The following is a 27,903-nucleotide window of genomic DNA, read 5'->3' as shown; positions in this document are numbered from 1 at the left end:
GTCCTCCTTCATTCACTATTGTGCATTGGTATCGTCCTCACCTCACTCTGGGCACAATTGTTCTCCCCCACCTAATGCCAAGAGAGAGAGGAAGCGTGGCAGACAGACTACTACAAGGTTAGTGTATTCTACTGACCATCTACCCTTACCCCATTGTTATCTCACATCCTCCACTGCCCCACTGGGCACACATTGTTCTTCAACATTCTCGATGTTTGCCCCACTCCACTGGCCACTATTGTCCCCTCTCCACTCTGAGACGTATTGTTTTCCCTCCACGGGCACTATTGTTCCCTATTATTAAATATATAGGATCCTCAGCCTTCCCAGGTTCTGAAGAAAAGGCCCAGTGAATATTAAGGCATAGGCAACCTGAAGAATCCTCACAATATTTACTTATCATATAAAGATGTTTTTGGAATGTTTTAGGCTTCCAGATAAATTTTCCACAGATTATTGCCTATCTAGATGGTTTACAAGTTTGTGGCAATTTATTGATGGTTTCAATGGTTGGATTGTGTGTTCATGTATCTACACCATTTGATGCCTTCGAACAATTGCATTCCAAATAGGTGGTTTAGTAATATATATTTTTATTTTAATTAATTCACTTTTTTTATTTATAAATATATTTTCTGTATTATTTTCTACTCAACTGTATCCAGTATATGATCTACCATATTGGAGAACGCATTTTGTACGTTTTGAGATGTTGACACTTTAGGAATCACAAAAATGTAGACAATAAAAACAAACAAACATTAAATAAAGGTTAGGCTCTCAAAAACAGGCATACATATGTACATATAAAATAAATAATAACACAACAAGAGGTACCTAAAAAACAGCTGCAATCATTTTTGTGTATCATCGTGAACTAACATACCTTCATCCTGTAGTTGGAAACCTTTGAAGGAGAAAACTAAATTCACAGTTATTAAATATTTTAATATACTGAATATTCTTTATTCCTACTTATTGAAAATCTTGTGTTGAATAGACTATAACATATAGAAAAAACTATACACCTTTATAAAACTAATCATGTATTTTTTCCTCTGAAGTCCATTTTAGACTTTCCTTCTTGCAGCATTGTGTGACCCTCTTCACAGCTCCTTTCACCTCCTTGTTCCTTAGACTATATATAAATGGGTTGAACATTGGTGTGATGACACTGTAGACAACACTGACCACCCGATCATAGGTTACTGAGTAAAGGGTACTTGGCCGAAAGTACATGAATATGATGGAGCTGTAGAAAAAGATTACCACAGTTAAGTGTGAGGAACAAGTGGAGAAGGTCCGTCTCCTGCCTTTGGAGGTCCGTAGCTTCATAATGTCTCTAATGATGAGAATGTAGGAGCCCAGGATAAATAACATGGGGCCCATGACAATTAAGGACCCTTCAATGAAGACAGTCATTTGCTGGGGATAAGTGTCTGTGCAAGACAGCAGTAACATGGCTGGAACATCACAAAAGTAGTGATGAATAACAGAATTGCAGTACTGAAGAGTCGATGTCATGGCTGTGAACAGGGTGGAATGTAGAGTAACAACAGTCCATGAAGAAGTCACCAAACCCAGGCATGTCCTCTTGCTCATAATGGTTGCATAACGCAAGGGTTGGCACACAGCAGCATAGCGATCCAAAGCCATGATGGCCAATAGAAAGCTGTCCATGTTACCGACTGCATGGAAAAGGAAGAGTTGCGCAAAACAACCATGGAATGAAATGGCCATATTTTGAGTCAAGAGACTACAAAGGGCCCGGGGGATGGTAATAGAGGTCATGCAAATATCAACAACAGAAAGGTTTCCCAACAAGAAATACATCGGGGTGCGGAGCTGAGACTGAGTCACGATAAGGAAGAAAATGAGACAGTTGCCCAAGACACAAAGAATATAAGCTATCATGAAGAATGAGAATAGGGGTAGTTGAAGGTGAGGTTTCTCTGAAAGGCCCAGCAAAGTGAAGTCCCTGAAGGTTTGGTTCTTTAAATCCATATTTGAGGAACTAGTATGAGTTACATGTTTTATGGATCCTCCCAGCTGTAGGTAAAATGTGTGATTCAGAGCTCAGACACAACTTGCCATTGAGTAAATCAAAGGATTTAAAAACAGAAGCCATGTTTAATAACAATGATTTTACAATGGATTAAAATAAGATCAACAAAAAAAAAATAGTCTTATGATACTGTAAGAAAAAAAAATGATAGTTTGCTATGGGAAAAAATCATATAGACCTTGTAAAAAAATTTATTTTTTCAAATTATGTAAATTTATTGTATCAACAAAAACAAGACATCACCTACATGGTCCTCTGCACCTTTTTGAGAAAGATCAGAGGTTACCTTTCATGTGTTTTTGGAAAGCAAATCTCATACTCTATTACAGTTTGTGTAAACTCCAAATGTAATTTAAAAATGTCTTTCCTATCGTTTTCTCTTTTCTTTTAAATAATTTGGAGATGAACATACTAACCTTACCAGCCTTTGGTCTCATCCTGTAGGTGCGGGTGACATTAATGGGCCCCAATGAAGAATTCTGGGAAAACTGAGGAAACCTGTAAAAGTCAAGGGGCTACAAAGAACACAGAGGATGGTGATGGAAGGCAAAAGAATATCAATTAAAAAAAAAGCTGCCCATAAAGTGGTAAATTAGATTTAGCAACTGGGTCATGATGAGCATGGAAATTGGTTCCCCCAAAGAACATAAACTATCATGGACAACAAAAAGACAAAAAAGTAAAGTTGGGGTTGCCTTGAAAGAACCACCAAGGTGAAGCTCCTGATTGTCTGATTTTTCATATCCATATGTAAGGAACTAGAAGAATTTTAATGCTTGATGGCCCCTCACAGCTGTATCTAAAAAGTGTGTGCCAAGCCACAGACATCTTGTTACAAGTTCAGAGGAACAAGTTAATAAGCCTTTCAAAAATGAAAAACATATCCAAGAAAAAAGGAAAGACAAAGAGAAAAGACTGGGGTTTTGAGGAGCTAAACTTTAAAATATAATTAGTATGAATGCCTATATTCCATATGAGTAAGGTGATACAATATTTACAGTAATGATATAATAAACAGGTAATATAAGGTTGGCTCTAATGTGCGAAGACACAAAGGAGAATGCCAGGTTTACTAAACAAAAGCCACCTGACTAAATATTATTCGTAGGACTGATAATTGTCTCAATTACGACGCGTTTCACTAATCGGGCGTCCTCAGGGAACATGTAGAGACTTTTCAAACAACTGTATAATAAAGCAGAGTAAAATTGGATGTTTAAGCAATCGCATATAATATACAAGATTAGAAAATATATAATATTATAATTATACGGTTAGTGATATATTCACAAATAGCACTAAATACTTTCTCACATATATATATATATATATATATATATATAATAAAAATAAGCCTTTGTTATATCTTACATTTTACTGTGTTAGAATGCTGAAAAAGTTTATTAACCAACATTCATTAGTTACCACCTTCACACTTTCTATTTCTGATTAGTGTTTAATTGAATATATGAGTGCAGGAAAAGATCTACTTATTCTTCCAGATTCCCAGTGTCCCTGCTACTTTCAACTATACAATGTTATCAGATCTATTTTCCTAGGTGAACTACAGAACACAATAAGCCGGATTTATTAAATCTCTCCAAGGCTGAATAGGAACTATCATGGGAGAATCTGGGTGATCAGGCAAACCTGGAAAGGATTTTTTTTAATTTTTTAAATGATTTTCTATTATTTGTCCTTTTTTTTCAATCCTGGACCTGATCCAGGTTTGCTGGATCACACAAGTTCTTCCATGATAGTCTATCTTCTCCAGTCTCAGAGAGCTTTATTAAATCGTTATATTATGGGGATGAGGAGTTGGTGGGGTGTTGTGCACACCTCTTGTAGGGTGCAATGCTGCTCCCCTATGGATGCAATGCAGTGAGTGTTGTCACCCTAGGTAAGATTACTGCCAGGATCAACACATGAATCACTACATTCAGGACTGGTAAACTGCAATATATTATGTGTTTGTTTTTGGATTGACATTCATTTTGAATAATTATTATACACTTGCAGAAAAATGTTTTTCTCCTAAATACAGAAGCAGGAAACTCTTCACTGACCTGCAACAAAAACCAGACAGAGAGAGATAATTCCAGGTCTGCAGCTTCTGTCTCACCCACAAATGATGAGATATGGAAGCATTTAAAGCAGGGGTGTCAAACTCAAATACAGAATTAGAAACTTAGACCAAGTCGCGGGCCAAACTTGAAATTTATTGAAAAAACAATTAATCTCAAGAGCATGCAGCAATATGCAGTGAATAATTTAGATGAATCCACAGAATATTACTGCATGCTTTTCTCATGTGTTCTTGTTTCTTCTTATTGAGATTATTGTTTTACTTTGCAGGAGTATACAATGTGAAACCAAATGAATTGCTGCATTCTCTAGGACAGTAAAACAATAATATAGAAATAGCTCTATGATAATTCCTCATTATTGAGTTTACCTGTCAGTATAAACTCTGTGGGGTCCGCGCATAGGCTGCTGTTCATTTGATACAATAAATTGTTTTAGGCAATACATTCCAGGTTTGCTGGTTCACCCAGGTTCTCCCCTGATTGTCTAAATTTCTCCAGTCTTGGAGAGCTTTAAAAAATCAGACTCTTTATATAATTAGGTCCATAAATATTTGGACAGAGACAACTTTCTTCTAATTTTGGTTCTGTACATTACCACAAATAATTTTCAATGAAACAACTCAGATGCATTTGAACTGCAGACTTTCAGCTTTAATTCAGTGGGTTGAACAAAAAGATTGCAAAAAAAAGCCTTTTTTTTACACAATCATTCATTTCAGGGGCTCAAAAATAATTCGACAAATAACTCAAAGGCTATTTCATGGGCTGGTGTGGGCAATTCCTTTTTTGTGTCATTATCAATTAAGCAGATAAAAGCCTGGAGTTGATGTGACAACATGTGGTCCAAAGAGCTCTCCATGCAGGTGAAACAAGCCACCCTTAAGCTGCAAAAACAGAAAAAACCCTCCGAGAAATTGCCACAATATTAGGAGTGGCAAAATCTACAGTTTGGTACATCATGAGAAAGAAACAAATCACTGGTGAACTCAGCAACGCCAAAAGACCTGGACATCCACGGAAGACAACAGTGGTGGATGATCACAGAATCATTTTAATGGTGAAGAGAAACCCCTTCACAGCAGCCAACCAAGTGACCAACACTCTCCAGGAGGTAGGCGTATCGATATCCAAGTCTACCATACAGAGAAGCCATTCATAAGCCTCAAGAATAGAAAGGCTAGATTGGACTTTGCGAAAAAACATCTAAAAAAGCCAGCACAGTTCTGGAAAAACATTGGGCAGATGGAACCCAAGCTTATTGGTAACTGACATCTAGAGCTGGGTGTAGTGCATCGTCAATGACACCCAGTAGTGTGTAATACAAATATAGTGAATGGAGTACTGACAGGCGGCAGCAACAGCAGGAGGAGAAGGCGGTGGGCCCTGAGAAGGAGCGAGGACTGCATTGGTAACTGGCATCTAGAGCTGGGTGTAGTGCATCATCAATGACACACAGGAGTGTGTAATACCTTTTTTGTGAATGGAGTACTGGGCAGGCCGCAGCAGCAACAGCTGGAGGAGGAGGCGTTGGGCCCTGAGACAGAGCGTGGAGCGCATTGATAACTGGCATCTAGAGCTGGGTATACTGCATCGTCAGTGACACCCAGAAGTGTGTAATACAATTATAGTGAATAGAGTACTGACAGGCGGCAGCAACAGCAGGAGGAGGAGGCGGTGGACCTGGGGACGGAGCGTGGAAGGCTTTGGTAACTGGCTGAGTGTAGTGCATCATCAATGCCAACCCAAAGTGTGTAATGCAAATATTGGAAATTTGTGATTAAACGTAGAAGGGCCAGACCAGGATGTTTTGTGGACCAGCACTGTTGCTGCAGTCTGTGTGTCTGGAGTGGTAGGAAGGTAGACAATATTGCTAGTTTGCATCATGAAGTGGATGACATGAATGCCAACCCTCAATCTTACACTCTTTAGCTGAAAAATTAGACAAAGGCCATGGTACCCATCAATGTGGCAGTACTGGGGGGTTTCATCTGCAGTTTGTTGGCCTCATGGAAGCAGCAGAAATGTAAAGTAAATTGCTAGCTGGCACAATGGTAGGCATGACACCGGCAAAGAATGCCACCCCTGGACGTTGAATTTACTAGCGGAAAAATTCAACCAAGGCAGGCCCAGCTGACAGTGTGTTTGGTGATACGTAAGCCACAGACTCAGCACAGGAGCAGTGTGGGTACAGAGGCATCTTGGTTGGCCTAGTGGGTACTTGTGTCAGTCAATCAGTGACATCCGCAGTGGGGATATGATAGTTGTTATTAAACCACCTTTCGTTCATTTTTGAAAAGGTGAGGCGATTGACATATTCCGGCGACAGTTGTGATTGGTTATCTGTTACCACTCCACTGTCTTTCGGACAAAACACTGGATGCCGGGCACGAAAGAAGCTTGATGGCATGCTGTGCCAACTGCAAGCAGATTTCAAGCCTGTTGACCCAAAAATGAATGGCGTCACTACTGTCAGCACAGCATCCTCCTCATAACCGCTGATGTCAACACAACCACCAGCCAGAAAAGAACCAACGTAATCTGTTCTCAATTGTTTATGCCCCTGCACTTCACTTGTTTGAGGTGGCCGCATCAGGTTTCGCCAGGCATCCAGAAAATCACCCCTGCCTTGGCCTACACTTTTGGATGTGTGCAGCCTGCTGCCATTACTGCTGATGCTGCCGCCGCCGCCACAAGAGCATACAGTGGAGGCGGTGTCCGTCTGAGCTCCCTGTGTGGAATGCGGTGGGCAGAACTCCTCACACAGCCGGTCGCATAGTATTCTGCTCAGGTGGGTCACCTTTTCTTTCTCTTGCACCGGGTTGGGTACAAACTGTGACATTTTGTAGCCACTGTGACATCCAGAAGGGTGGTCAGCCAGTAATCATCCCTGTTTTTGATGCTGCAAACACGGGCGTCCCCCTTTAGGCATCGCAACATGTGGACACCCTTATGAAGGGGGGGTTCCCTGGGCTCATCCTCCTCCTGTCCCTCAGTAGGTGCCAAAACATCTTCCTCCTCATCACCCACCTCCTCCTATTCAAGCTGCAGCAGTTCCTGTTGTTCCATCGCCTGCACAATGCCTGGGGCGTGACAGCACAAATGCAGTTTAGACAGGTTACGGCAGCAGTAGGGGATCGGCGTACATGGCTGCAGATGGAAAGCAGGGCACATGTGTTATGCAGCCTATGCGCATTGCGACCACAAGGTTGACCCCGTTGTCGCACACTACATTGCCTGTTGTGAGCCAGGAGGGCAACAGCCAAGCATCAACCTCTTTGTGCAAAGCGGACAAGAGTTCTCTGGCGGTGTGACTTTTCTCCCCCAAGAGTACCAGTTTTAGCACTGCCTGGCAATGCGTGTGCTTGAGGGAGCCGTAGTGGCATGCCCGCTTAACCACAGTTTCCTCTGCTGCTGGCCTTTCAGGAGGAGTGTCTAAAAGAGAGGGTTTGCGAGTAGAAGGAATGAAGGAGGAGGAGGGAGAGGACTGGGGTGGCCCATGCTTTCCCACCACACCCCTCGGCGGGGGTACCAGGTGATGTAATGCCTCTTGCAGACTACCGCCCACTGAGCTTTGCAAGGCCACCCAGTGAGCAGTGAAGGACAAGTAGCGACCCAGTCCGTGCCTGGTTGTCCAGCTGTCCATGGTGACGTAGATTAGACTGGACACCGAGAATGCCAATGCCTGGGAGGGGTTACCCATTACATGTGTATGTAAACTGGGAACGGCTGTGCGGGAGAAGTAATGCCTGCTTGGTATACTCCACCGACACTCAGCACAGGCCATCAAGGCACAGAAGGGAGCAGAGTCCACAATGCTGTACAGCAGTGGCTGCAAGGCCAAAAGTTTGGTTAGACGTGAATTGAGTTTGATGACTCTTTTATTGGTTGGGCCCATAGCCTGATGCCTTGCACAGAACTCTGGTAGAGTGAGCTGAAGGGACTGGGAGCTAGGGGAGCTGAAGGGGTCACTGGAGTACCCATCTTTCGGCGACAAACGTTGTCTGACGCCACAAAACCTGCGCCCAGAAGCTGATACTTCCTCGCAGCTTGAAGTCTGGCTGTCACCAACCTCCTGAGTAGCAATGACAGTTGGAGGTGTAGAAGGAGTCGAATGAGGTGAAAGAAGAGACGATGACATGGTTGCAGCTCCTTCAACAGAACGCAAGAACTGCTCCCACTTTGGTTTGTGGTTTTTGCACATGTGGGAAAGCAGGGATGATGTACCCAAATGTGATCCAGCCTGTCCTCTGCGAATCTGCCTGTGGCACAGGATGCAGATTACTATGCGCCCGTCATCGTCTTTCAGCGTGAAAAAGGACCACATTGGAGAGGTGCGTGCAACCACTCTGCTTTTTTTTCTTTGCCTGCCTGTGCGTCTGCTGGGTGCCCTGCGTCTGCTCCACCTCCATCTCCCCTACGGTCTCATAGTTTCTGATTGTTACCCTGCTTGTGCCCACTCGTCTGTGTGTTCTTTGGGACTCACATGAGGCAGATTTGAGGCCCCTTCCATCCCCAGTCTTTTGCTGCTGTTGCTGCTGCCTTTCCTCTATGTCTGTTTTGGAACTGCTGCTAGCCCTTACACGCAGCGGTGGTTCCCAGGTGACATCACGGTCATCATCATCCTCATTTTCATCTAAGCCAACCTCTGCAATGCAGCCACTAATGCAGAACCCTCACCCACCAAGTGCTGACCACACTCTCCAAGAGTCTCAAAGTCAGCCTCCTGCTCTGAAATTTGCATTGATAGATCCTCAAGCAATTCGTCAAACAACAAGGGAGAGTCATCGGGAGGCACAAGCACATTACCCAAGCAAACTCCTGTCTTTGCTCCTGTCACGGCTGTGCTGGTTTCTACTGTTGCTGCTGCTGCAGAAGAAAAAGAGCCTGCTGCACTTGAAGCCCCTTAGACCCAGTCCACAATACTCTCAACATGACGTGGCTGTATGATAGTAGTATGCCCTCTCAATAAATCTACCAGCGTACTGGTGCTCTGTACACATCTCAGACCTGTTTGACAACTTGTGCTGCTGCCTCCAACAGTTTGCTGCTGCTGCTGTCCTACAGTGGCGGAATCCCAGGGGGTGTGCCCGCTGCCAGATGCAGCAGGTTGCCAAACGCCATGCCTTCCCCTGAGTCTACCGCTCACTTTTTACTTATTCGGGAAAAAAATGCACCTGTACCAAACAGTTCCATTGGTAAATAGCAAGTGATATCAGAAATAAATATCTTTATTTTTTTGAGAAAAATACAGAAAATTTTCTGGCTTGTTTGAAAGATAACAAGTGGGATCACAATAAAATATCTTCATTTTTTTAGAGAAATGCAGAATTTTTTCTGGCTTTCTTGACAGCAAGCAAGATCAGAATAAAATATCTGTATTTTTTTGAGAGAAATACAGAAATTTTTCTGGCTTTTTTGATAGATAGCAAGTGGGATCAGAATAAAATATCTGTATTTTTTTTTAGAGAAATACAGAATTTTTTCTGGCTTTTTTGATAGATAGCAAGTGGTATCAGAATTAAATATCTGTATTTTTTTGAGAGAAATACAGAATTTTTTCTGGCTTTTTTGATAAATAGCAAATGGGATCAGAATAAAATATCTTTATGTTTTTTTATTGAAATACAGATTTTTCTGTTTTTTTTTTGATAGATAGCAAGTGGGATCAGAATAAAATATCTGTATTTTTTTTTAGAGAAATACAGAATTTTTTCTGGCTTTTCTGATAAATAGCAAATGGGATCAGAATAAAATATCTTTATGTTTTTTAGAGAAATAAAGAAATGTTTCTGGCTTTTTTGATAGATAGCAATTGGGACCAGAATACAATATCTGTATTTTTTGAGAGAAATACAGAATTTTTCAGGCTTTTTTGATAGAAAGCAAGTGGGATCAGAATAAAACATATTTTTTGAGAGAAATACAGGCATTTTTTGGCATTTTTATTAGGTAGCAAGTGGGATCAGAATAAAATATATGTATTATTTTGAGAGAAATACAGAAATTTTTCTGGCTTTTTTGATGGATAGCAAGTGGAATCAGAAAAAAAATATCTTTATATTTTTTGAGAGAAATACAGAAATGTTTCTGCCTTTTCTGATAACTAGCAAGAGCTAGCAAGAAAAACTGCATAATGTGTATATTTCAAGATATACACAAGGCTCCTAACCTGTCCCTGTCACAATCCACGCCTCCCCCTGCTTCTCTCCCTTACACAAAACACAAGATGGAGTGACTAACCCCTCCCTCCTTCCCTGTATATATGCCGGTTCTGAGATCTCTGCTGATTGGGCTGCTGGGCCCTGCTGTGCATCCTGGGAGCAAATGATTCGCTCCCAGCCACGCCATTCCCAACGCAAATAGTCACCGTTCCCGCCCCCTGCATTTCCCCTGACCTCATGGCGAATCACAAGGCTGTTCTCACTTAAATGTTTGGTAAGCGAGAAAGGCCCAAATTGCTGTGAGATCAAACTTACAAATCTTGCTTCCTCATCCCTAATCCCTACAATTCTTACAGCTTCTGGTCACCTAAACTGTGACTTGTGCATGAGGTTTGTACACTTTAGAAAAGGTATTGAGGCTTTAGGAAAACATCAGCACAGGGCAGCGGGCTGGCCTGCTGCACCAGGCTAGTTCCCCCATGGTGTCACTGACTGTGTGAGGATATGTCTAGAATCCCTAATATAGGAGGTGCACTGGACTCTTACTATAGGGAACTCAGCCCATACGTGGTGCAGGGATAAGCAAGCAATGAAGAATTAGATTGTTGCCAATTACTTGCAGGTCTGCTCAAATAGAACCCAGAAGGACTCCTCGTGGGTAACTTTCACTCTCAGAATGAAATTTTATAGGAGTTCCAACATTTAATGTTCCAGCAGCAATTGGGGTGGGCATGATGGGAAGCCTGTTGTCAATTAACTAAAGTAACTAGCTCACTAGAAAACATTGGGAAAGAACCAGTCACTCCTTGCTAGAGCCTGCTGTGCCAGGGAAGTACCCCGTTGGTTTTGCATCTGTGGCACAGCTCAGATTCTACAGTACCATAGACACTCAGTACTAGGAAGTAGATGCAAAAGGCATTGAAAGATATTAGGTTGCCTTTCAGAGTAGTGGTGAAGCTTTTTACCAATATGTAATGTAAAACAACCTTTCTCAACATTTTAAACATGGAGGAACTCTTAAAGATAACTTCTAGTGCCAGATAAGTCTACAAATAATTACCTGATCAATACCATTTTTCCTTACATTGGGTATTGTTGGAGAGTTGTTCAAAGATAGACATTATGATGGTGGTCATGGGGAAGAATGCTTTTTAATTTGGTGGTCACATGTTAGGGATGAACCTCTTATTGGTGGTCAATTGGATGAATTATCCTTAAATTAGTGTCCAATGGTGCAAGTCCTCCTTACATTGGTGGTCAATGGGAAAAATGCTCTTTGATTTAGTGTCCATTGGGGTAAGTTCTCCTTACATTGGTGGTCAATGGAAAGAATTCTCCTTGATTTAGTAGACATAGGGGCAAGTCCTCCTTACATAGGTGGTCAATGGGAAGAATTCTCCTTAAATTAGTGGCCATTGGGGTAAGTTTTTCTTACATTCAAGGTCAATGGGAAGAATTCTCCTTGATTTAGTGTTCATTGGGGTATGTTGTTCTTCTATTAGTGGTCATTGGGGCAATCTCCCTCTTACAGACAGCAAAAAGATCATCATTTGTTTTAGTGGTTACTTTTCGGAGACTCGGACATTGTTCTTTGCTTATGGAACCCCCTATCAACCTCTGGGAGAACCCTGGATAAGAAAGGCTGATGTAAAAGATTACAACTTTATCTTTGCCATGTTTATTATATGTAACATTATATAATAAAAAATTACTTTGAACCAAATAGGGGCCTAAATAAGTCTTTAGTTGGCAAGAATGCCCTAAACTTCTAGATTTGCATAAGATTTAGGTTGAGGGTCAAGCTTGACAAAATAAAAAAATAAATTTTTTATGAAAGTTGGGAGAATTTGGGTATCTGCTGTAAAAAAGGAGGGGATGCGCCAGTTCACAAAGTATTTGGTGGTCAGCATTCACAATGACTGAGGTCCATCCCTGATGACCACCAGCAAAAGAGACCCTTAACACCATTTTCCTTGACAATGGACTAACATCCCATTGTTTACAGATACTAACAGCAATAAACTAGGTCTTAATCCAAGCAATAGACAGTGATTGCTCATTGTGCACTGTTCAGGCTTATAGACAATGCAAGCCAAGCATGCAAGAACTGGACTATATAGTGTTAATGGGACAGCTAGGGAGTGGCAACGCTAAAGCTAAACCATCATGTAACGTAAGTTGGGTAAGAAGATCTGATGCTGTGCCAGATAACTACATAATATTTATTTTCCTTTAGTAGTATTTAGTATTAGTATAATATATAATATTTAGTTTCCTTACCCTGATGGTTTAAAATAGCCTATTACATATTTGGAAGATTTGCAATAAACACAACCTTTATTACAGAATGCAGACAATTAGCATCATCATTCTCAGATTTAATGGATGGCACAAGCTCTATTAAAAAAGTTTTTTAATTGCAGAATTTTGCTTATTACACAAACAAAACAAAATTACTGGGAATTCTCCCAACTTTTGTCTTTTTTGTACATCCATCTCTTCATAGCCGTCTTCACATCACTGTTCCTCAAGCAGTAAATGTATGGGTTACACATGGGCGTCAATGCCGTATACATAAGGGTGACAAATTTGCCTTTTTGTGGTGAGGAGGCCGACGAAGGTTTAAAATACATGGAGACTGCAGAGGCTGAGAAGAGAAAGAAGACGGCTAGATGGGAAGCACAGGTGGAGAAAGCCTTTTGTCTACCAGAAGAAGAATGAATGCGGAGAATGGAGATAGTAATACGGATATAGGAGAGCACTGTGAGAAGTGATGGAACCAAAGCCACCAGAGAGCCTTCTGCGAAAATGAGAAGTTCATTTAATGTTGTGTCGGAGATAGAAACCTCCAAAAGGGGTGGTATGTCACAGAAGAAGTGTGGGATGTATACCAGAAGACAGAACTTAAGCAATGTTGTCACCATGGCATGGAGAAGGGCGTGGGCTGAGGCAAACAAACAACAAGTACTGCACATGGCTGAACAAGTGTTTTTGTTCATGAGTGTTGAGTATCTCAATGGGTGGCATATAGCGGCATATCGGTCATAAGCCATGACGGCTAGCAGCAAGTTCTCACTGTTGCCAAACCCATGGAAGAAGAAGATCTGGGTGATGCAGCTAGAAAAGGAGATTTTGTTTTTCTGGGTTAACACAGTGGCCAGCATTCCAGGCACGGTGGTAGAAGAGAAAGAGAAATCCATTAGGGAGAAGTTCCACAAGAGCTGGTACATTGGAGAATGAAGGTGAGAGTCAATGGCTATAACACTTAGCATCATTACATTTCCAAATACAGTAATCAGGTAGACAAGAAGAAAGAGGACAAACAGAGGTAGGCGAAGAGCTGGAGAGTCCGAAAGACTAAAGAGGTAGAATTCAGATGGTGGAGTGATGTTCATGAGGGTGCTTTGTAAGCTGAAGACACTGAGGAGATGAGGGCATATTTTGTTAACTAAAGAAACTTGAATTTTATGCTTTTAGTAGAATAGAAACACAAGCTTCTATCTATTTTTGTTACAATATGATTGAGGAAACATTCTGATAAACCCAAATCTGGTCTAAAAGAGGGGTCTTAGGGATAACAACATTGAATATTAGATCATTTAAAAAGCATTAAAAAGCAACAACTTCATTAAATTTCATATACAGATGAGAAACTATTGATATATATATTAAAACTAGCCCTAGAATCCAACACGTTTTGCAATACATGCTTCTTCAGGGGACATAGGAAGCTAAATATCAAGTAACCAAGAGCATATATGGATGCCTGTTAATTGGACTCTATCACATGTCCCTTTTCCATGGAGCAGCCATTTCAAAGGAAGCATCAGGTCCCACTCAATTAGTCTGAGGGGAACATTCTCAAACTGGTAAGACAGAGATTGAAGGTAGGGTTTAGAGGGAAAGAAAAACACAATTTATTGCAGTATAGGGGATGGGGGAATAAATCATAAAAGACAAGTCTAACAATAAATTCCAACCTGGTGTGTAGAGTATTGGGTTCCAGAATGATGTCTGTAGTCCTTCAATTTGTGACTTGGTCCTACCAGTACGAGAATGGTGTGTGATGATTGCATGTGGACCCCCTTGCTTTTTTTAAGGCATCTGAGAAAGTGTGTGGATCCATAGACAGAACTTTCATAGCTTTGTCTAAGAATCCACAAAAAAGGGTCCTTAAACCAAACCATGTTTTCCTGAGCATCAGGACTTGGGTCTGGGCCTTGGTGGCTGGTCAACTGGCCATGGTGTCCTCTACCCTGTATGGAAGAATTTTAGTTGCTATTCTGTACTAAGGCTAAATAGTATTAACAAAATTTAATACATAACTAAAAATGTAAAAATGTAAATAAGGACAACAGAGAGACATTTGAAAGTGTTGGTAATGCTCCTTAATTTATTTTAGGATAAACATCGATATTTTCCTTTTACTGGAAGCACGTTCTAAGATTTTTGCTCGCAGTGCCTTACTTAAACAACCTTTGAAGGAACCATTTTTGCTGCACTCTTCACTGGACAAGCAATGTTATTCCATTCACATTCACTACCTCACCCACCCACATGAATTCTTTAATAAGGAATGTTGAAGATGGAAACCCTATTGGATTGTCATATAGATCCTTAGATATATTCACACATAGCAGCCCTTCCTGCAGTACAAGATTAAAAGTCTAAGTCTGAACTCTTTAAGCAACAACTATCAATAAAACATTGGATCATCAATAAAAACTGATATGCAATGTCTTTAAAATATTAGGGATTATGGATAACAATGCTGAGGCGGCATCCATGATGTTCCAGCAGCTTTACCCTATTAAAGAATGGAAAATAGGTATTTACCCACATAGCATGTGTAATGGTAATTAATATGCATAACTTACTTGGTCAATCAAAGTAAGCTCAGACATTGTCCACATAGTCATATGCTTACTTGCCATATCAGTATTTATTCTATCACTTATTAAATTACTAATTATTTATTATATGGAAATCTGGAACTGTCTGGTTTTCAGATATCTAAGCAAATGTAACAACAAGGAATAATACACTGTCATCCATGCAGTTTGCTAGGTTAAGCATATTTTAACAAATATTCCTTCCCAGGCATTTAGCAATGTTCTGCAAAGCAGGAAAAATGCCCTCAGCATCTGTTTTTATAGGACTTGTTCCCACTGCCACCTTGCAAGGTATTTGGTCCAACATTCTGCATTTTATGTTCTACTTTATGGTATCCTTCAAACCAGCAGTGCAATTCAGTGTGACGTATGTGTGGCTGTGCATGTTATGGAAATAATAGAATAAAATCAAAATTTGTTCTGCATCTGGCCTATCATTCTGTAATTCAGTGTTTCCCGACCTTTATAACATGGGTCCATAACTTTCAGGTCTTCAGGGACCCCCTTCTATAAATATTATATCCACAGATCACAGTACATTAGTGTGGTGGTCAGTGGGAAGAATTCCTCTTACATTGCTGGCCATTGGAAAGAATGTTACTCTTACACATATCATTACAAATATCATCAAACTGACCTGAAGTGCACAAACCGTTAATACCATTATTTAGGAATACTATAAAAATATACTCCATAAAATTAATAATAAATAAATAAATATATATATTAAAAAAAGAGATTTGTATTAGTTTTAAATTTGTACACAAGATCCAAAATACCATTAAATGTTTTTGATATTCTGAATTGATCTGTATTTTTGAATTGTATGAACTGATTCTGGATTTTTTTTAAATCCTGGCAGCTATGCTATAACCCAACATACAGAGAAGTCATATTGTAAAAAAAATGCAAAGAAAAACAATATCAGAAAATTAAAAGAATCCAAATAGATTTTATTTATTTATGTACTAACCTTTGAAAACTTACCACAAAGTGACAAAAACTCTGCTAGCTTGAGTCTGCTTGAGTGATAAATAAAAATGTATTTGATCTTCAACAAACACAAATATTCTTCTGGTAAAAGATAAACGGTTTAACACTGATGCTGTTCACGCTCATTATATAAAAAAGAAGCATTGACTTGTTGATATTCAGTCTCAGGAAGACAGGCCATGAATTGGGATTTTGCACACACACGCTCAGCATTGACATGAATTGGTATTTTAGTAATTTGCTGCACGTAGAACGATTAGATACAATGTTACATTTTAGTGTTCTCATATTCTTAAATAAACTATATTGTATAATAATATGAGATGTGCATATTTAAAGAAGATATAAATGAATACAGATAATGAGGTTCTGTGTAACAGATACCATACAGGGACATGAGGTATCTATATCAGATGTCAGTCCTGGATACAGGAGACAACTGACCGCCCTATATCAGGATCCACCATGCCCTCATCTACAATACCAGGCTGTGTTATCCCCTTGCCTGCTCATTATATCCTGCCCAGGGACCACAATTTGTATTTCTTTAAATGAAGTCCTTAGTGAGCTGCAGGATTGCGCAGTTAAAAAAATCTAAAATCTTATACTTAAAGTTTATCTAAATTTCAAATGGACAAATTTATTTTTGCTGTAAACAATAAATGTATGTTTTTTTACATACATGTAAAAATGTTGTATGTGTTTTTTTTAATAAATATACTATTTGTAGGGATGAGCAAACGAGATTTGTAAATTCAATCTCGTGGCAAATCGGGCTTTTCTTGCTTACTGAACATTTACGCAAGAACGGCCTTGTGATTCACCATGAGGTCGTGTTCTCGCTGAACGAAGGAGGGAAAAAGCAGAGGGCCGAGAGCCCACTATTTCCGGAGAGACTTGCGTCTGGGAGTGAATCATTTGCTCCGAGGATGCACAGGAAGGCCCAGCAGCCCAATCAGGAGAGATTTGAGCACTGGCATATATACAGGGAGGGAGGGAGGGGTTAGTCACTCCATCTTGTGTTCTGAGTGAAGGATAGAAGCAGGGAGAGACGTGGATTGTGACAGGGACAGGTTAGGAGCTTTCTGTATATCTGTATATAGATATAGATATTGCAGTTTTTGATGCTACCTGTTCCTATTTATTAAAGAAGCCAGTTTGCCGCTTATACAGGTGTCTTTTTGCCCGAATAAGTAAAAGATGAGCGGTAGATGCAGGGGAAGGCATTGGGCAACCTGCCGCATCTGGCAGGGGGCATACTCCCCGGGAGTCCTTCACTGTAGGACAGCAGCAGCAGCAAACTGTTGGAGGCAGCAGCACAAGTTGTCAATCAGGTCTGAGATGTGTACAGAGCACCAGTACGCTGGTAGATGTATTGAGAGGGCGGATAACAATCATACAGCCACGTCATGTTGAGAGTATTGTTGACTGGGTCTCAGGGGCCTCAAGCGCAGCAGGCTCTTCTTCTGCAGCAGCAGCAACCAGCACAGCCGTGACAGGAGCAAAGACAGGAGTTAGCGTGGTTAATGTTACCTTCCGATAACTCAGAGCAGGGTGGTTAGCACTTGCTGGGCGAGGGTTCTGCATCAGTGGCTGCATTTTCAAAGGTTGGCTTAGATGAAAATGAGGATGATGATGACGGTGATGCAACCTGGAAACCACTTGTGCGTGTAAAGGCTAGCAGCAGTTCCGAAACAGATGTAGAGGAAAGGCAGCAGCAGCAAAAGACTGTGGATTGAAAGGGGCAATCTGCCTCATGTGAGTCCCAAAGAAGAGACAGAGGAGTGGGCACAAGCAGGGGAACAGTCAGAGACGATGTGAGCGTGGGGGAGGTGGAGCTGGAGCAGGCGCAAAGGCAGGCAATGAAAAAGAGCAGCAGAGTGGTTGCACGCACCTCTCCAGTGTGGTCTTTTTGATGCTGAAAGACGCTGACAGGTGCGTAGCAATCTGCATCCGGTGCCACAGGCACATCCGCAGAGCACAGGCCGGATCACATTTGGGTACATGATCCATGCTTCCCCACATGCTTTTCCCACATCCCCACCTATATTGACTCCTTCTCCACCTCCAACTGTCATTGCTACTACGTCTCAGGGGGTTTGTGCCAGCCAGACTTCTAGCGGTAATGAAGTATCAGCTTCTGCCTACAGGTTTCGTGGTGTCAGACGACGTTTGTCACTGCAAAATGGGTACTCCAGTCACCCCTTCAGCTCCCCTAGCTCCCAGTCCCTTCAGCTTACTCTACCGGAGTTCAGCACAAGGCATCAGGCTATGGGTCCGACCAACAAAAGAGTCATCAAACTAAATTTACATCTAGCCAAACTATTGGCCTTGCAGCTACTGCCGTACAGCATTGTGGACTCTGCTCCCTTTCGACTTCTGACCTGATGGCCTGTGCTGAGTGGTGGTGAAATATACCAAGCAATCATTACTTCTCCCGCACAGCTGTTCCCAGTGTACATGCACATGTAATGGAAAACCTCTCCCGGGCATTGGCATTCTTGGTGTCTAGCCAAATTCCTGTCACCATGCACAGCTGGACATGCAGGCACGCTACAAGTGGACAACCAGTGGGATGCTCCCTGTCCTTTACCGCTCGAAGGATGGCCTTGCTTAGCTCAGTGGGCGGTAATCTGCAAAAGGCATTGCAGCACCTGGTACCCCTACTGAGGGGTGTGGTGGGAAAGCATGGGCCACCCCAGTCCTCTCCCTCCTTCTCCTCCTGCATTCCTCCTACCGTCAACCCCTCTCTTTTCGACACTCCTCCTAAAAGGCCAGCAGCGGAGGGCATTGTGGTTAAGTGGGCACACCACTACGGCTCCCTCAAGCACACGGTGTCCTTGGGGGAGAAAAGTCACACTGCCAGAGAAGTCTTGTCCACTTTGCACAGAGAGGTTGAGGCTTGGATGACACCCTCCTGGCTCACAACCAGCAACGTAGTGTGCAACAACGGGTCCAACCTTGTGGTAGCGCTGCGTATGGGCTGCATAACACATTTGTCTTGCTTTGCACACGTACTGAACCTGGTGGTGCAGAAGCTCCTCCACACGTACCCAGGACTGCAGGACTTACTGAGACAGGCTCGCTCAATCTGCAGCCATGTACGCCGATCCCCTACTGCCGCTGCGGCGCATAGCATGATCCAGCGCCAACAGAGGCTACCACCGCAATTCATTTGTGACACTGTGACTAGATGGAACTCCACCCTGCACATGCTCCAGCGTCTGTGTAAGCAAAAGCCAGCCATCCGCCATTACTTGGTGGTGCACGGAGGCAGGGGGGCCCTTGGTACAGCCACACAACTGAGCTATCTTACCAGTGACCAGTGGCTGGAGACGCTAGAGATGGAGACGCTGTGCAAGGTACTGGCCCCCTTTGAGCAGGCCACAAACGTTGTCGGGAGCGGTCAGGCTGGAACAATGTCATACCCATCATCTTTCTGCTTGATAATACCCTGTGTGGCTTGATGGAAAGTGGCGATGGCAGAGTAGGGGAAGAAATGGGGGAGGACGATGAGGGTGACATTATACTCTATAGTGCACAGCCAGCATCAGGAGGAGCAAGAAGGGACACTGGCGAGCATCAGGATTTTCAAGAGAAGGAGGAGGAGGAAGATGAATATGATGATGATGATGATGAGGGAGACCATATTGGGGGGAGGAGGTGGGTGATGAGGAGGAACATGTTTTGGTGCCTACTGAGGGACAGGAGGAGAATGAGCCCAGGGAACCCCTCTTAAATATGTGTGTCCATATGTTGCGATGCCTAAAGAGGGACCCCTGTATTTGCAGCATCAAAAACTGGGATAATTACTGGCTGGCCACCCTTCTGGATCACCGCTACAAAGACAAAATATCACAGTTTCTACCCAACCAGGCGCAAAAAAGTAAAGGTGACCCACCTGAGCAGAATACTATGTGACCGGCTGTGTGAGGAGTTCCGTGCACCACATTCCACAAAGGGAGCTCAGGCAGACACCGTTCCACCGTATACTCCTCTAGCGGCGGCAGCAGCAGTAGTGGCAGCAGGCCACACACATCCAATGCCTGGCGAAACCTGATGCAGCCATCTCAAACAAGTGAAGTGCAGGGGACCATCGAGAACGGATGAAGCGCATGGTGCACGCTTACGCTGGCTCTTTTCTGGCTGGTGGTGTTGACGACAGCAGTTATGAGTAGGATGCCTGTCCCGACAGTAGTGACGCCATTAATTTTTGGGTCAACAGGCTTGAAATCTGTCGCAGTTGGCACAATATGCCATCAAGCTTCTTTCATGCCCGGCATCCAGTGTTCTGTCCGAAAGACCCTTCAGTGCCGCTGGCGGAGTGGTCACTGACAACCACCAATCACGACTGTTGCTGGAAAATGTCAATCACCTCACCTTTTTGAAAATTAACGAAAGGTGGGTTACTAACAACTATCATATCCCCACTGCAGATGTCACTGATTGACTGACACAAGTACTCACTGGCCAACCAAGATTCCTTTGTGAACCAACACTGCTTCTATTCTGAGTCTGTGGCTGCCTATCACCAATGCCCTTTCAGCTGAGCCTTCTGTTGAATTTTTCTGGTAGTTATCGCAATGCCCAGGTAGTGTAAGATTGAGTATTGGCATTCATGTCATCCACTTCATTATGCAAACTAGCAATATTGCCTACCTTCCTACCACTTCCGGCATCACAGACCACAGCAACAGTGCTGGTTCACAAAACATCTTGGTCTGGCCCTTCACAAATTTTAGATATGTGTATTACACACTTCTGGGTGGTCCAATGTGGTCCACGCTCCGTCTCAGGGCCCACCCCGTCTTCCTGATGCTGCTGCTGCCGCCTGTCGGTACTCCATTCACTAAAATTGTAAACTTCTGGGTGGCATTGTTTTTGCACTACATCCAGCTCTAGATGCCAGTTACCAATGCGGTCCACGCTCCATTTCAGGACCCACTGCCTTCTCCTGCTGCTGCTGCCGCCTGTCAGTACTCCATTCACTAAAATTGTACACTTCTGGGTGGAATTGATGATGTACTACACCCAGCTCTAGATGCCAGTTACCAATACGATCCCTGCTACGTCTCAGGACCCACCGCCTCGACCTCCTGCTGTTGCTGCCGCCTGTCAGTACTCCATTCACTAAAATTGTATTACACACTTCTGGGTGGTATTGACGATGCACTACACCCAGCTCTCCATGAACCTTACCAATGCGGTCTCCCTGGAGATAGCGTACATTAGGGGTGCGTACATTAACTTCCCTAGCATTCCAATTCTGTCAGTTTTTTGATGCTCTGGGTTGACAATGGTGGAAGCACGACGTCCAGGTCTATTCATAGTCACTGATAGTGTTTGATGGTTCTTGACTATGGATTCAGCAACTTGCAAAATGAAGTCTGAATGATTCACAGACCTCTTACTATTTTTTTTTGTATAGAACGTAGGCATTCCATAGGCACTGCTCAACTAGATGCCTGATTTCCATCCCAGGTGTGCCAGTGAATAAAAATCTTGGCGGTGCTGCCTGGTCAGCATCAAGGTCATTAGGACACCATGTGCGCACAGCACTGACCTCACAGAATCCTCACTCAGTTCACTTTTGCTGTCTGATGACAAATTTCCTGGTGAATCACTATCGCTCGATTCCACAAGGGACTCCAAATCGCTGTCGTTGCTTTCAAATTCCTCCAAAACAGCGCTTGCGCCGGCGAGATGCATTTTGGATGCCATGCGGTCTACAGTAATCAGTCAGGAACAATCAAGGTCAAAGACAAAGTGGTGAAATGATACATTCAGGAAGTGATTTATAAGTCATCAAAAGGTCAGATCAAGGTCAGGGCTAATAGTGGGCGAAATGTAAATCAGGGCACTGGGCAATGATGCTTGCTGCACTACAATATGTATTTATACTTTTTATTATATGTTTTATGTGTTTTTTACTGTAAAAAAAAAATTTAAAGCAGATTACATAGTAACCTGCTTTTTAAATTGCCCGTCCCCACAATCCATGACTACACCGCATCGCCCGGAAGATGTCACATCTTGCTGGGTGATGCGATGGGGATGTCCCCACCCTGCTAACTCCCCTGAATCCACCAATGATGCTGCAACCAGCATAAGTAAATTCTGGGGGAGATGCCAGCGGGAAATCACCCCTAAAATTTACTATTGCTAATCGCATCAGCAGTTAGGTGTAATGCACCATGCAGGAATAGGCACAGCAGCATGACCAGGACCCGGGAGACATTTATAAGCAGATTACTCGGTAATCTGTTTTTTAATTTCCCGCCCGACCACACCCCGACAGACAGACACCCTGGCATCACAGCGGGATCGTCTGATCGCCACTGGAGCGCGGGGCACAGGTAAGAGGGGCTTCTAAAGGGTTACCGCATTTTGCAAGTGTTTTCCACCCCGAGTCACACTCGGGATTACCGCTAGGGGGGTTAAATAGCAATGCGGTCTCCTGCTGTTTTGACAGCAGACACTGTGGCAAGTGGGTTGAGTTCACCCTTTCTCAATGTCCTAATGTTTATGCTTCCTTCTGGACGCTGTCCATCACGCAAAAATCCTATTTGCCTTCTGTCACTTTGCCTGCCATTTTCTGGAAAACCACAAGGCTTTTGGAACTTTTGTATTTGCCCCTTGTTGCCACTTTTTTCCTACACATACCTAGCAAATTTGGTGGTCCTAATATGTATGGGGGCTTTGCTATTAATGTTTAAAGTTGGCCCATTGACTTTAATAGAATTCGCCAAATCGGTTCCCCGAAATTTCGTGGACCCATCGGAAGTTTGAGGACATTTTCGCCAGACTGTCAGAGGCCTTCTCGCTAATTCCTAATTATTTGTCTTCTTTTTGCTCATACTAGTGCTGCTGATTTCCTGCAATCTCTGCAAAAGCGTATGTACACTCTCCAGCAGGAGCTGCACGTCATTGCTCTGAATTGGCTTCCTCATAGTGACAACTATGGACCATGCCTGTGTGTTAACTTATTAGTGTTTGCAAGGGATAAATGTGGCGGGGAAACTAGGAGACCGTTGTTGCCCCCTTAGATTGTTTTATGGAAAGATCACATGGTATTATTTTTGAAGAAAGCTGCAGATTTGTTTCAAAAATGAAAACAATATTGAAAATTATAATACAATGTTAAAGCTTAATTAAAAATGAAATGCATTGGTTTAGGTCTACTTCCAGAATTGCTCATTTCCTGCACACACTTTAGGGATAGCAGAAGATCCCATACCACAATTTTGGTTTATTAAAGTTCTCCAAGGCTGGAGAGGATACACTTTCATCAGTGAAGCTGGGTGATCCAGCAAACGTACATATATTAGTGCACATGAAGCAAAACAAACAATATACACCTAAAAATTAAAACTCACCCGAATGATGCAAAAGTGGCCGGCATGTTTTTAACTGATAGAACACAGTTCAGGCGCACATAGCGGGTCCACATTGGCGCACAACAATGCGCAGCAAACAACTAAAATTTAATTGGACAAATATGCTGTTTTTAGCCTTTTAACAATTAATAGAAAGGAAATGCTTAAAAACAATCACAGTTGACTTGTAAATTGAAGGTCTGTTGGATCACCCAAGGTTAAAAGGTCCTGGGAGATTGTAATGGAGATCGCATAAAAACAAACCCCCAAAAAAAATACAAATAACAACTACAACATTTTTCAAACAACTTTATTCACAATAAACACATTTTCGAAAAGGTCACTTTAATATATAGAGACCACACATACACCACACAATTTACATGACAAAAAAAAAAAAAAAACACAAACACATGTAAACCCTCACTTCCATATAAAGCCAAATTAGTTCAAAAATGGCCCAAGAAATATTGCATTAAAAAAAAAAATACTTACCAAACCAATATGCAATTTAAAGGGTGGAAAACTGGATAAAAAATATTTATCCAGGACAAACATTTAAAGGTGCTAATAAAGACATATTACTGCAATGAACAATATGGCTACAAACACAATACCATAGCATTAACATTGACTTCTTAATTGCAAAATGGTCATTGAATCATTCAAGGTTTAAAAAACAAAAGCAGCTATTGTGCCAAATGGTAAGCAAAGCATTAAATGCTGCGTAAGGTGGCGGAGATCTGTGATCCTTATTAAAGGGGGCTTCCAAATTACAAAGTCCTGCTAAAAACACTTGAAAAAAAAACCCCATTTTTTTCAATGGAATATTTTATACTATATTTATATTTACAATCACTTGTTAAAGTGCCTAAAAACACATATAAACATGACAGAAACGTTTACATGTGTTGTTAAAACAGTACGTTTAAAACAAGCCTATATATGAAGTGGAAGATGATGCGCGCCTCGAAGCGTACGATCATTTCAGTTGATTAATGTCGGGAGAATACGCCAGCGTGTTCTCGGCAGCTGAAAATCCGTTAATTATTTGGTTTTCTTGCATGCACAAGCGTACTTCCAATTTTGCTTGATGAATCAGGCTCATTATAAGGGCTTTTTTTGCCTTCCTCTGGATTAACTATGTCTATAGGGTTTGTATCTGAGATATGTTTATTATTTTCCTGCGTCGTCCTGGCATTCGTCCCAAAGCTGGCGCTCAGGGCGCCAGCATCTTCTCTTCTTCTTCCTGTTCTTCTTCCTATGTCACCCGACCCAGGCGCGTCATCGGGTGATGTAGGATGGAAAAAAAATTTGCAGATCTCACTCCGCATGCGTGAGATTGGCAAATTTTTCTTTTCGCACAAAAAGGCTCCTTCTGCATATGCCCAAGATGTTTGGGCATGCACAGAAGAAGCGCCCAAGAGCCTCCTGGGATGCCTGACGTAGCTTTGCGTTACCATTCATTCTCGACCGCCTAGGCAATGGAGAATTAGGGGGCGGTGCTTAACCCTTTTTTTTTTTTTTTTTAAAAAGGTGTTGCACCTAAAAAAAAAACAAACACACAGACTTTTACTCTACATAAAAGGTTTGTCTACCCTTTTATGTAAAGTTAAAATTGTGAATTTAGGTAAGCTTTAAGTAATAAAAAGTTATTGATGAATAAACAATAGATGAATAAACAAGCCTATAAAAAAAGTGTAAACATTGCCCTACCCTATAAGAGGTATATATATATAAAAGTTGGAACTGGTTAAACAATTGGTGTTTTTTTCCATGTCACCCTCATAATTACATTAAAAGGACTTTTGATATGGTATTTTTTTGAATATTTGTTTGAATCTGTTAAATGCCCCCATAGCAGTTCCCAGCTCCCCATCTATTGACAAATGTTTTCACACAAGATTCACTCATCCTTTTCCCACAGTATGTACATTTATAAAATTGGATTCAGTTAGAAAATATATGACTCAACTTTCACTCATGATTTATACATGGTTGTAATTCAATCACGTGCAATTTTTTGGGTGAATCTTGGGTAAAAACATTTATAAATAGACCTCTTATCCTTTAAATTGGGCAGATTTTATTATCATGATTCACTCCTCAGTGGGCTGTAGTCAGTGAAAAGATTTTCTCATCCCTATGGCTGCTGTGCTCTGCTATCTGAGCTCTCCATACCACTTGGTTCTCAGGCTTCCCCAACATCTGCAAAGTTTTCATGACAGCTACTTTCACCTCCTGGTTCCGAAAACAGTAAATGATGGGGTTCATGAGAGGGGTCACAACACAGTAGAAGATAGAAATGACTTTGTCCATTGAGAAACGGATATGGGATGTTGGTCGAATGTACATGAAGATCACAGTCCCATAGAAGATGGACACCACCGCTAAGTGGGAAGCACATGTACTGAAAGCCTTCTTCTGCCCTTCCGTTGATGGGATCCTTAGGACGGCAAAGATGATGAAGGTGTAGGATATCATAATAAGGAAAAAACAGCCCAATATTACACTCCATGACATGACCATGAAGGCAAATTCTCCTTCTGAAGTGTCCTCACAGGAGAGCTTTAGCAGGGGGGAATAATCACAAAAGAAGTGGTCAATAAAATTGGGAAAGCAGAACCTCAAGGTTGAGATCCAGACAGCAGGAGGAAGGGCAGCCAATAGACCTCCCACCCAAGCGCCAAGAGCCAGTTTTGAGCTAGTCTTACTAGTCATTAGAGTTGCATAATGCAATGGTCTGCAAATGGCCACATAGCGGTCATAAGCCATCACGGCTAGAAGGCAATTTTCTGCAGCCCCAAAACCGAACAAGCAATAAAACTGCACCAAGCATGATGAAGAAGAGATCTCTTTGTTTCGGGTCAGTAGTGCATGAAGCATTTTAGGAACAGTCACAGTGGTGTACACTACCTCCAGCATGGAGAAGTTGGCTAGCAGTATATACATTGGTTTATGGAGATGGCGGTTCACTGCCACCAGGGTAATGACCAGGATATGGGCTCCCATTGTGAGTATGTACATGCTGGTGAAGAGGGTGAAGAGAAACAGTTCCACTTCTCGCAAGGTCTCAAACCCAACAATGATGAAAGAAGCAGCGATACTGCGGTTCCCATGGTCAACTTTTGGCATTATCCTTAGGAAAGAAGACATTGTACAGTATAATATCTATTAGTTGTGACTTACTAGGAATGACAGGTTATTTTTGGTAGATAAAGGAACTTTAAACCCCCTATCAGGTTTAATATATTTGTTAGACTCAGGGTTCCCAAATGTTCTCACCATTTGGGTCCAAAAGAAGCCCCCATCATTCCTTCTTGATGTGTATTAATTTTGTACCATGAAGAATATAACTCAAATGCACAAAGGTATAGGAAGATATGGTGAAAACGGCATGACATACCAATCAGTGGGTCCAAAGATGTCAGCAACTGATGGTATAGACAAGTGACCCCTGTTGATTCTATATTGTTTCTGGTTGCTCATTAACCTACAGGGAGACACAAAAGGAAGCACTGGGCAAAGTTGAGCTCAATTTATTTACAGAAAAGGATGATATTTGTTTAAATTTCAGCTGCCTATCTGAATGTTTTAGGATGAAGTTTGAACTTGGCCTCAACCTATCCGTCCACCAAAACCTTTTTATTGGTCGTTAAACCACCCATTATAATAAAGGGGCAATAGAAAGGTACCGGAGGTGGTCAAAGCTGACTTTTATTGGGAAACGTAAGACTCCCACATCATTTAATCAACTGGAGACTCTTGACATTGATTGATTGGTCTTCACATTCAGTTGTCTTAGGCAATTACATTTGCCTAAGCATTCTTCACCACATGATCACTTTTTATTGGACCCCCTCCACCCCATTTCTCCTTATATTCATCACTGTAAATCCAGGGAGACATCACCTATGAAGCCACTGAGATACACATATCAATTTCCATACATTGGGGTTCCTCCAGAGGTTGTTGGGGTTTCCATGAGCAACGAGAAGTTCAATGATCTTTTTGGCTATCTGTAAGGGTGATATTCTTCCCAATGGACAGCAATGTAAGAGGCATTTCTAGCATTGAGCGCTATGCTAATGTACTGTGAGCTGTGGATATAGTAATTATAGCAGGGGATCATTGAAAGATATTTCAAGGGTTCCTTCATGTTAACATGGTGAAGAATTGTTTCTGTAAAGCATGGACACATACAATAGGTGTAATGCATTGCATATATGCTAACAAAAGGAATGATGTGACATAGGGGGGAAATAATATACAAATATTTGTAACTGTATACAATATAGGGGTGCTCAGTATTTCTGGGACTAACTGAAG

At 42.0% G+C, this 27,903-nt stretch overlaps 3 protein-coding genes across 3 annotated transcripts; all 3 read right to left on the bottom strand.

Moving 5' to 3' along the window:
• Nucleotides 1–1,038: 1,038 nt before the first annotated feature.
• On the bottom strand, nt 1,039–2,004 carry LOC140343823 (olfactory receptor 1L4-like). The gene has a single exon (XM_072430704.1). It carries the CDS (start codon nt 2,002–2,004, stop codon nt 1,039–1,041), a length of 966 nt encoding a protein of 321 aa, XP_072286805.1.
• Nucleotides 2,005–12,766: 10,762 nt separating this feature from the next.
• On the bottom strand, nt 12,767–13,708 carry LOC140343817 (olfactory receptor 1f45-like). Its single transcript, XM_072430697.1, has one exon. It carries the CDS (start codon nt 13,706–13,708, stop codon nt 12,767–12,769), a length of 942 nt encoding a protein of 313 aa, XP_072286798.1.
• An 11,972-nt stretch (nt 13,709–25,680) lies between these two features.
• On the bottom strand, nt 25,681–26,709 carry LOC140343815 (olfactory receptor 6F1-like). Its single transcript, XM_072430696.1, has one exon. It carries the CDS (start codon nt 26,707–26,709, stop codon nt 25,681–25,683), a length of 1,029 nt encoding a protein of 342 aa, XP_072286797.1.
• Between the last annotated feature and the right edge of the window lie 1,194 nt (nt 26,710–27,903).

Source organism: Pyxicephalus adspersus, chromosome Z (assembly GCF_032062135.1).
Source record: "Pyxicephalus adspersus chromosome Z, UCB_Pads_2.0, whole genome shotgun sequence".
Taxonomy (NCBI): Eukaryota; Metazoa; Chordata; class Amphibia; order Anura; family Pyxicephalidae; genus Pyxicephalus; species Pyxicephalus adspersus.
This window is presented reverse-complemented; position numbering and strand designations above follow the sequence as displayed.